The 10,516-nt window shown below is 44.8% G+C and overlaps 1 protein-coding gene across 1 annotated transcript in view; it reads left to right on the forward strand.

Moving 5' to 3' along the window:
- The window catches only part of GABRD (gamma-aminobutyric acid type A receptor subunit delta), a 32,271-nt gene extending 22,558 nt beyond the window's left edge, over positions 1-9,713 (forward strand). The window contains exons 5-9 of the mRNA XM_088671653.1: positions 758-840; positions 3,006-3,143; positions 5,652-5,807; positions 7,096-7,307; positions 8,338-9,713. Coding sequence (XP_088527779.1) covers positions 758-840; positions 3,006-3,143; positions 5,652-5,807; positions 7,096-7,307; positions 8,338-8,628 — 880 coding nt within the window. The 3' untranslated portion in view covers positions 8,629-9,713. The remainder of the gene's footprint in view (positions 1-757; positions 841-3,005; positions 3,144-5,651; positions 5,808-7,095; positions 7,308-8,337) is intronic.
- Positions 9,714-10,516: the final 803 nt, after the last annotated feature.

A 10,516-nucleotide genomic window follows, 5' to 3' on the forward strand; every position in this document is an offset into this window, starting at 1 on the left:
GCAATAGGGTAGCCACATTCTGAGGGGAATTATTCAAAGAGATTAGGGAGATAACCAGACAAAACATAGTAAAAGGCCTGAAGTTCACTGTACATAAAATTTACCTATGAGACAATATGAACCTGCATTTTAAGCACATTTTAAAAGTTTTAACTGGCCAGGTAGGGGTGGGATGGGGTTATTTAAGCATCTAATTGTTGCAACCTGACCTGCGACCTTAGGCTGAAGAGTGAGTAATAAAGTGTAGTAGTCAAATCATCGTCATCACCCAGCTTTTATTAGCAGCCAGGTTAGTAATGATATTGGAAATTATTAGAAGGTGCAACATTGACCGCAAGGTATTTTTTGAAAAGCCTGGCAATTAGCGCGGATAGAAAAATTAACCACTAAACTAAAAATAGCAAGGAGAATGAAATGAAAAGGCATATTTTGGGTGGATTGACATACTTTTATTATGTGCAGTGCAGAAGAGGGACCTTCTCCACTTTATAAAGTTTTGTTTGCTATCATTGCAGGCAGTAAGAGAAATGGCCACCCAACTGGAAATATGACAATTTAAGGGATGCAAGCTCTGATGTAATCCAAAGTCATGTCTTCAAAAATGGTGGGAGGGTGGGTTTTTGTTTTAACACTGCTTCTTGTTGTTTTATAGTATAAAAAAGTAATAATAATAATAATAATAATAATAATAATTTTAAATGGCAAATGTTACCCTATATGTAATGGTGGTTTTTGTTGCTGTCTTCATTTTGGATAGAATCACCGCAACGGTGGCCTGTGACATGGACCTTACTAAGTACCCTATGGATGAGCAAGAGTGCATGTTTGATTTGGAGAGCTGTGAGTTCAATTCTGAGGTGTCTATTTTTAAAAGGGCTTCTCAAATGGGAGGGCAGGGAGTGGAGGAGAGAATTACCTTCACACAGGGTAGCCTTGCCCCATAGTGCAAACCCCTTAGTTATTGGAGCAGGAGCAGGGAAACCGCAGCTTTCCCAGCTCCCATAATCCCTGACCATTGGCCATGCTGTCTGGTGTTGATGGGAGTTGGAGTCCAGCTGCATCTAGAGCATGGAAGGATAACCTTTGGTGCTCCAGCTATGGCTGGAATACAGCTCCAAACACCCCTGACATTTGCAGAAATGTGCATATTTGGAAAGATTCACCCTGAAATGCTGCAAAATTTCTTGTCCACATTAGTTTGGGATAAAACAAAAACATGTGGATAACTGAACTCAAAGAGTGGAAAAAGCAGAAACTGAAATTAACAGATTTGGCCCTACCTGTAGTTTATTTGAATGTTTCTAGTGGGCTTCTTGTAACTCAAGGCAGCTTACAGCAAAGGTCCACGTTGCAACTCTGTCTGAACGTGGTTTCATCACAGCACCACAAAGCTTCTGAAATCTAGCTGGTGGTGGGATGGCAGCTTAAATGGTGCTATGCATGGCCTGATGGCACCATGGAAACGCTGTTGCACACAGTTTAACGCCAGGATGACCTGGATGCTGAAAACTTCACATTTCTCTAGGCCCGAGTAGCCGTGCAAAGCTGTGCACTGGGACTAGAAAGCATTAGAGCAGATTGTATACTGGTGCGAGTTTCCTCCTCCTCCTCCTCCTCCTCCTCCTCCTCCTCCTCCTCCTCCTCCTCCTCCTCCTCCTCCCTCTCATTTCATTTTTAGCACTGACTGCTTTCTGAGCAATTAAGCACAATACATTTTTATCCCACCAAATATAGCAATCTGCAGTTCTTTTTTACTTATGCAATCAGTAAATGCAGAGGCAGCCAGAGAATGAGGCGGCAAAATTTTAGTCTGCTGGCGAGTTTTTACAGAGGGCTTGGATTTTAATTTAATTTTGCAGATTGTGTTTATAGAACAATAATCACAAGGAGAAATGAAGCCTCTTAAAACAGATTAAAAAAAGGAAAGTTGGTTCTCCATGGGAGTGGAGGCAGTTTAAAGACAAGTGAGGAGTTTTGTTTTGTGGGAGGGGGAATGTTGATGTAGAAAATGGACTGGTGAGCCATGCACTTGAAGAGTAGCAATTTTGCACAAGTGAAGAGAAGCTGTGTAATTTTATTTCTTAATATATATCTTGCCTTTTCCTGTGTATGTTGTGTGACCGATCATAGGGTGGGGAAGAGGTGGGTGAATCTACCAATATCAGTTTCTTATTTTTCATAGAATTGTAGAGCTGGAAGAGACCCCAAGGGTCATCTAGTAGACACCCTGCGATGCAGGGATCACAGAAAAAGAATCCCTGGCAGATGGCCACCCAATCTCTGCTTTAAATCCTCCAACGAAGGAGAGCCCACCACTTTCCAAGGAAGTCCGTTCCACTGTCAACCAGCTCTTACTGTCAGAAGGTTCTTCCTAATGTTTAGTCAGAATCTCCTTGCGTGTAATTTGAATCCACTGGTTCGAGTCCTACCCTCTGGAGCAGCAGAAAACAAGCTGGCTGCACCTTCCACACGACAGCCCTTCAGATACCGCATTTGAAGATGGCTATCGCCTGTCAGTCTTCTGTTCTCCAGACTAAACATACCTAACTCCCTCAACTCTTCTCCATATGGCTTGGTTTCCAGATCCTCTATCATCTTAGGGCTTATCCGCACTTCCTCTTGTCCTGCTGCTTTCCCGGGGGGGGGGCGCTCTTTAGCACTCAATTGGAACAAATGGCATTCTGGTTTTCTGCAGATTGCAGTTCTGATCTAGAGCTAAAGAGTGGGTTTTGCCTGGGAAAGGAGTGTGGCAAGGGGGCAAGTCTGGGTCAACCTTCTGTCTCTGCATTAGCTTGTGATTCTCTAAGAGAAGCATGAAAACACCTTCCTTGTTTCCAGGTCGATTAGCTATGATACACTGAACTGGTTTCATTAGGTTTGAAGTGGGCCAGAAAGCATTAACCAGTAAGAGAACTGTGGCCATGGATTCTGAGTGTTTCATCCTGAGCATGTCAATCTTCTTATCTTTCCCCGTATCCCTGTATTTATTCAGTTTCTTTTGACAGATGGCTACTCCTCAGAGGATATTGTCTACCACTGGTCTGAAAACCAGGATCAGATCCATGGACTGGATAAGCTGCAGCTCGCTCAGTTCACCATCACCAATTACCGGTTTGCTACAGAAGTGATGAACTTCAAATCTGGTAAACAAAGCCTCCAGTCCTTTTAGAAGCCTTGCAGGGATGGAACTGGGTAACATCCAACTAGGTTTTATAGGTCATTATAGAAAATTCTTATAACTATAAATAATCAGCTAACATTCCATTCCGTCTCTTGTACGAGAGGATGGCTGTTAGGAATTTAGCAACCTGTAGAGTAATATAAGGATCCACATCTTGAAGAACCCAGGCAAGCTGTAGGTCAACTGGTTTGTCAGCCATAGGCTGGATTATGGAGTTTAGTATACTAGCACTAGCCGAACTGTACATAGGGCAGATAAACATAACATGATGTAGAGATTCAGATGTTTTAATTTCACAAGCACACATTGAAGAGACTTGGCCCTTAGTAAATCTATGTCTCAGCACGTTTGTTGGAAAAACATTGAACCTAGCTTTAATGAAGGCATATCGGTGAGACGCGGCCGTAAGCGATGTTAAGTAAGACGGAGCACGGTAAATAGGGGTAAATAGCAGACTCCACCACCAGCTAAGAAATTTTGGTATAGCTCCGCATCATCCAGCCTTTGATTTATACACCTTTTTGCCGCATTTAGATCCAGTTTGAGCAATTCAGTGGGCGAGATCTCATAGGACAGCAATTTGGCTTGGATTTTTCCTGACCACAAATTTGTGAAGTCATCCCGCCACATGCATTGAATGAGTTAGTGGTTCGGGAGTTTATGCCATAGGCATATCCAATAAATCAAAACTCGCCTCCATAAAACTAACTCCACTGAGGGGATCATCATTTCTAAGCGAATAGCCGCATTACTTACGCATGTTGGTAATTTTAGAAGTCGGCGTAAGAATTGGCTTTAAAGCGACTCTAAAGGTGAGAGATTTGCAAAGGCCGCCCATAAAGGTGCAGCATAGGCCATTGTGGCCATCACTTTGATGCTATACACTTTCAAGGCTGCAGGGATGAATAAGGCCCCCTCAGAATAGAAAAAACGGAGAAGGGGAGAGCTCCAGGAAGACATTTCATGGTTTTGTGGCAGGCAGGCACCATCAAATCTGTCCCTGCTGCATGGATCGAACCCTTCAGAGGCTGCAGCATAGCATAAGAGAAGACAATCTGTCTCAACATGTTGTCAGGATTTTCTCTATCCAACTGCGAGGCAGTGGAGGGGGGGGCACACCTTGCCTTCAAAAATAGACAAGTTACTGGTTGCTTCTTTGCTATTTGAGCACCTGTTTGTACAATCCTCGGATCAAGGGATAAAGCTTTTACTTAACTATATAGGGAAGGGCCGTAGCTGAGTGGTACAGCATCTGCTTTGCATGCAGAAGATCGCAGGTTCAATCCCCTGCATCTCTGGGTAGGGCTGAGTGAGGACCTCCCACCATATGAAACCCTGGAGAGCAGCCGCCAGTCAGTGTAAGAAAATACCAAGCTAGATGAACCAGTGCAGTCTGCCTCTGTTTCCTGTGTTCCTATCAGTGGAGGCTGGCCCATTAGGGTGAATAATAATAATGATAATGATAATTATTTTTTATACCTTGCCCATCTGACCGGGTTGCCTCTGGGCAGCTTCCAACAGTAACATAGGGGGGAAACAACAGCAGCAACATCAAACATTAAAAGCCAAAACCACACTCCACCTGTCTTTCTTACAAACAGTCAAGGAGGTAACCCTGGCTGTCACCTTCCTCCTCCTAAGTCCCTGTTTAGCCCTTGTAGAACTCAGTAGATAGGAGGGGGGGAGCAAAATGGGAATTAGTTGGCTCTGCCCACTGTTGGCTCTGGTGCCACCTACTGTTGGCCTCCCCACCTTCTGCCCAATTGTTCCAAATGGACATTGGCTTCCACTGGTTCCTATACCACTTAATAAGCTTTGCAGGTTAGAATACTCTGTATAAGGCAAATATAGAGCTCTTATGCTGCTCAAATTTAATTTAATCATATGCATTTTAGTTGATTACTTGAGCTTTGCAAGTTAAATCTACATATATATATTTCCTTACAAATAAAGCCTGGTTTGGACCAGAACTGTGGAGAGACCCAGGGTTCAACTCCCTACTCAGCAGTGAAGCTCGCTGGATGAGCCTACCTCACAGGGTTGCTGTGAGGATAACATCTGGGGTGAAGTGAGCTACTCTGAATAATATAAATGTGGTGGCAGGGGAGGGATGGACACCTTCCAAGATCAGTTAACTACGTTATTATTTATACAGTGCCATTAGGAAAGAATGGATAAGTCTGTTTTGAGTCAGCTTCAGTTCTGCTCTTGTTCATCCATAAGACTGCAGCATTCTGCAATTCCCCCCCCAATGAAAATGGATTTCACATGAAAATGTGCATTTTTACATACCCCCCCAAAGGGTTGTATCCAAATGTTAGTCCTACTCAGAGCTAGCCTACCTCACAGGGTTGTTGTGAGGATAAAACTGAGCTAAATGGGGGAGAGAACCATGCAAGCCACTTCGAGCTCCTTGTAAGAAAGGTAGGATGTAAATAAATACATTTGCCTTTATGTCTCCTTCATTTAGCTGGTCAATTCCCCCGGCTGAGCCTCCACTTCCACTTGAGGAGGAATCGAGGTGTTTACATCATCCAGTCCTATGTGCCTTCCATCCTCTTGGTCGCCATGTCATGGGTTTCTTTCTGGATCAGTCAGTCAGCTGTGCCTGCCCGAGTCTCGCTAGGTAAAAGTGTATTGTTCGATTGCTGGGGAGCTATTGTAGGGTGTTAAAGCCCACAGAAGTGGGATGAGCATTTTGTGGGATGGGCTTTAATGAGTAGGTGAGGCTATATTAATTAAAAATAAAATAGAAAAATTCCTTCCAGTAGCACCTTAGAGACCAACTAAGTTTGTCATTGGTATGAACTTCCGTGTGCATGCACACTTCTTCAGCTATATTAATCACAATTTATGCCTCCAGGCGCCCATATGTGTGGGTTGAACAGTTTCAAAATCCCATCATTGGCAGCCAAATTAAAAGCAAAGGAATTAGGCTATAAAACCTTGTTTTTTAGCAAGTCCAGCTATGAAGTAAGCTTGTTCTCTCTTTCTTACCCCATTTAACAAAGAATCAGGCAACAACTTGTAAAGTAACTTTTAAAAAAGATGTACTTACTTTATAATCATGCATTGGTTCACAGCAACAGTAGCCAACCGTAGCAGTAAAAACTATGCAGGCAAAATGCTTATATTTACAGTATAACCAGCTTCAGGCATGTGGCTAAAGTTGGAGCAAGCACAAGGTACATCTGCCCTCATGGCTGGTCACAGAAAGAGAGAAAGGATCAGGAAGTACTATATGAACTTTCCTCTTTAGGTGAGGAGGGGGAAATGACATCACACAGAGCCCTCTCTACCAATTTTATTTCTATGGCCTGAGTGTCTATCAGCAATACAGCTCTCTTGTATTAGCCCCTTCTCATGCTAACTAGCAAGAATGTGCATTTGTTAGGTTTGCTTGTTAATCTCCCACACATTTGCCTTTCCTTCTTGGTGTTTCTTCCCCCTCCACTAGTCGAGCTTAATGTCTGACGTGAAGCTACTGCACTGGGTGCCTGTTCACATCTGAGCCAAATGCAGCCCTCTAGCCCTCCAGGGTATGGTCCTGACTCTCTCTACTCTCCCCAGGACTCTCCCCATACCAAATGCCTCACCAGCCTTGCTTTGCACCACCCTTGGGTGCTTTTTACCTGGCTGGAATGTGAACTCTGATAGGGCTTATCCTATATGAGGAATAGAGTGGTTTATGTGGGTGAGTATAGAATCTGGCCTACTGTGCAATAGTGAAATGTGCATTCTTTGCTCCACCCACTTTTGCCTCTGGCATAAGCCGCCACTGGCATATGGCTCTCAGGAGGTTGCCCAGATTGGGAATGTAGCCCTCAGACTGAAAAAAAAGCTTTTCCCAGCCTTGGACTAAACAGAATTAAACTCTCGCTGGGGCATCCTCCCCCCCACATTGTTTCTTTCAGGTATAACTACAGTCCTCACCATGACCACCCTGATGGTGAGTGCTCGGTCTTCACTCCCACGGGCTTCAGCCATCAAGGCATTGGATGTGTACTTCTGGATCTGTTACGTGTTCGTCTTTGCCGCACTGGTGGAATATGCATTTGCTCACTTCAATGCAGACTACATGAAGAAGCAAAAAGACAAGATCAAGACCAGCAGGCAGGCAGAAGAGGTCAGTAAGAGCCTCTGGTGGGTTCAGACTCTGATCCACCTATTCGGTAGAACTGGGCTGAAATGTGTGGTCCAGCCATTCTCCAGCCATGCAGGCAAAAAAAGGGAGGAGAGAGTAATGGGAGAAGCAAGCCACTTTCTGATCATATGGACTGGTTGGACACAGAGGAATGGCAGGAGGCACCAGTGGGGGAACCCCCATGGGAAGAAGACTCAGAGCAGGCATCCCCAAACTTCGGCCCTCCAGATGTTTTCGACTACAATTCCCATCATCCCTGACCACTGGTCCTGTTAGCTAGGGATCATGGGAGTTGTAGGCCAAAACATCTGGAGGGCCGCAGTTTGGGGATGCCTGACTCAGAGCAAGGGGGTTGGTGGTCTGAGGGAGAAGAGGAAGAAACTGGGAGGAGAGGTCTGTAGCTGCAGTGGTAACAGGGCTTAGTGAGAGGGGGGAGTCTGTGGCAGAGAGCAGTCCAGAATCAGAGCTAGAAGCTGCAGCAGGAGAATGGGATGAGGGAGGCCAAAGGGCACTCCTTTGCAGATCCTGTTTCCCCCCCCTAATAAAGAGTTAACTTTACTTACTCCGTGTGATTTACTGCTGGCTTGAGGAAAATATTTAAGGGAGAGTCAAGGCAGGTGTCAGCAGCAAGCCCTGGCAGTTTTCCAAGTATGCCAGGAGGTGATGCCAGCCCCACATGCTTACTTGGAGAAAGTCCCACAGATATCAGTATGACCACCTAATTCAAGTATGGGGAACTTGTTCCCCTCCAGATGTTGCTGGACTCCAATTCCTATCAGCATCAGTAACATCAGTAACTGGTGATGATGGGAGTTGCAATCCAACAACATCTGGTGGGCCACAGGTAAGTCACCAGTGATAACCAACATGGTACTCTCCATATGTTGCTGGACTACAGTGCCCATCAGCCTCATCCAACAAGACCTATAGGGAGGGATGGCAACATCTGGTGGTCCACAGGTTCCCCATCCCCTGGCCTACAGATATGTTGATCATCTGCTTCTCATTTCAGGTCAATGTGAAGAACGCCATTGTTATGTTTTCGCTCTCGATAGCGGGCGTCAACCAGGAACTTGCTGTTTCCAACAGGCATCACAGAGTCCCTAAAAACTTGCCTGGGTCAGTGGAAGTGGAAGCGGGAGAGACCAAGAAGCAACAGGAGACTAAACCCGAGAAGAAAAATGGCCTGAAGTCTCTCTTCAAGCCCATTGATGCAGATACCATCGACATATATGCTAGGGCAGTTTTCCCAGCAGCCTTTGCAGCAGTCAATGTCATCTACTGGGTGGCTTACACAATGTGAGGGTCACAAAATGGAGGCAGGCTGGGCAACAGGCAACTGAGATCCTCTGAGCCAAAGCAGAGCTTCTTAATGGAAGGGCCTTACTCCGGGCCAACTTTTTAACCACAACACTTCCAAAGCCAGGTGGATATTCTGTTAATAGAGAGGAATGTTCTTCTCCCTTCCTCTGTCGCTGAGACAGCAAAGCAGTTGGCCACTACTCCTTTTTATTGGCTTGTTTCCCCCCTTTTTAGTCTCCACAGAGTGAGTCAGATGCCACAGTCTTCCCCAGTTTGGCATGAACCTCCTGCCAAGGCTCCCACAGCTGCCTAATCCTGCACAACAATAAGGCATTTCACTTCTTCATCTGTAGTGTCATCTTCCAGTTTCAAGAAGGACAAGTCCTGGATTGGGGCCTGAAAAAATAGGACCTGGTGCATCAGGGTCTGATCCAAACTAATCTGGTGCGTGTCGCCAGGGAATAATTTCTTTGCCCGGGTGTTTGTGGGGAGGGATGCTTAAAAGTGGAGCAAAAATGGAAGGGTGGAGCTCTGCATGGTCTGGATTTTAACCGGCTTTTAAGGACCCAATGGAAAACCATTTTATTTGTGATTGGACTATTAAAAGGCTAGCTGGCTGGCAGTCCATTTCTTCGCAGTTCTGAGAACTTTTCTTTCTTCAATCTGCACCTGTTTTAAACACACACACACACGCAAACACACACACCCTACTTGACTGCACAGTTTGTGTCATAGCTCTGTATGGGCGTGATGGTTTAGCTGTGATTCCTGCAGTGCAGGGGGTTGGACTAGATGACCCTTGGGTCCCTTCCACTCTACAATTATTTGATGCTATGATATCTGTAGCTGGGGATTTTGATGGCCAGGGGTAATGGGGATGTGTGTAGGGTGGGGTGGGGGAGACACACACACACAGATGCATATACACATATTCCTTGAAGTTTCTTTAATGGTTTTAAAATTTGGGCAACAAAGGGTTTTGGGATTTTGTTTTTTTAAAAACTCTATCATTAGTCTTGGATAAAGCATTTAAAACACTTTTTTATCCTCTTCTAACCACAGCATGAAATAAAGCCTATGACACAGAGCTTGGCTGGAATTGTTTTATCGCGGATACTTCATAGCTGGATTGTGGGGAATAAAGATCCAATGGAAAGGGAGCAAGATTCACTGCAGAGAACAAGGGCTTGCGAAATTACAGAGAGAGAGAGAAAGATTTGTGTTTTTTATATTTACACCATAAACACAGACATGTAAGCAGCTCTGGAGAATCATTGGGCGCATCCTGATTTGCTTGTAGGGAAATTAGACGACATTAGACGACATTCATCCTGATTGGTAGATTAGGCAAAATTGCAGAGAAGAATTATTGGGGAAAGACGCGCTATTATCTTGATGAATAAGGACTTGCCTTTTTTTCATTTTTTAAAATTGTAAACTGGTGCAGAAATGTGGAGAACCGATCTCATGATCGGAAAAAATGAGCAAGCGAAATAACATGCCTACCAGGTGGGCAGAGCTGAGTCAGGTCGGGCCCACGCGAATCATCCACCCTGGTCCAACTCAGCCACCTGATCCACAATTACAGACCAATGATATTTTCCTATGGACTAGCCTGTCTTTCAGAAACAGCACCACAAGGTTGGGAGGTAAGTTAGCATCACTTCCCAAGATTTGTTGCCTGGGGAGAATGGGGTATGTGTGGAAGAGGCAGCAGCCTGAAAACATATTAACTCTGCATCTAATCCCTTTGCAGAAAGCCTCCCTTTAATACAACTTTAGATGTTAATTTGGCTTTAGCAAAAACAAGAGGGGGTGGAAGAGTGTTGATGGCATAGCCCAGTGAGACCCTTGTGTGAGCTGCTTCTGCTTTAATGTTGGAGGAACAG

Source organism: Zootoca vivipara, chromosome 6, assembly GCF_965207765.1.
Source record: "Zootoca vivipara chromosome 6, rZooViv2.hap1.1, whole genome shotgun sequence".
In the NCBI taxonomy this organism is placed as follows: Eukaryota; Metazoa; Chordata; class Lepidosauria; order Squamata; family Lacertidae; genus Zootoca; species Zootoca vivipara.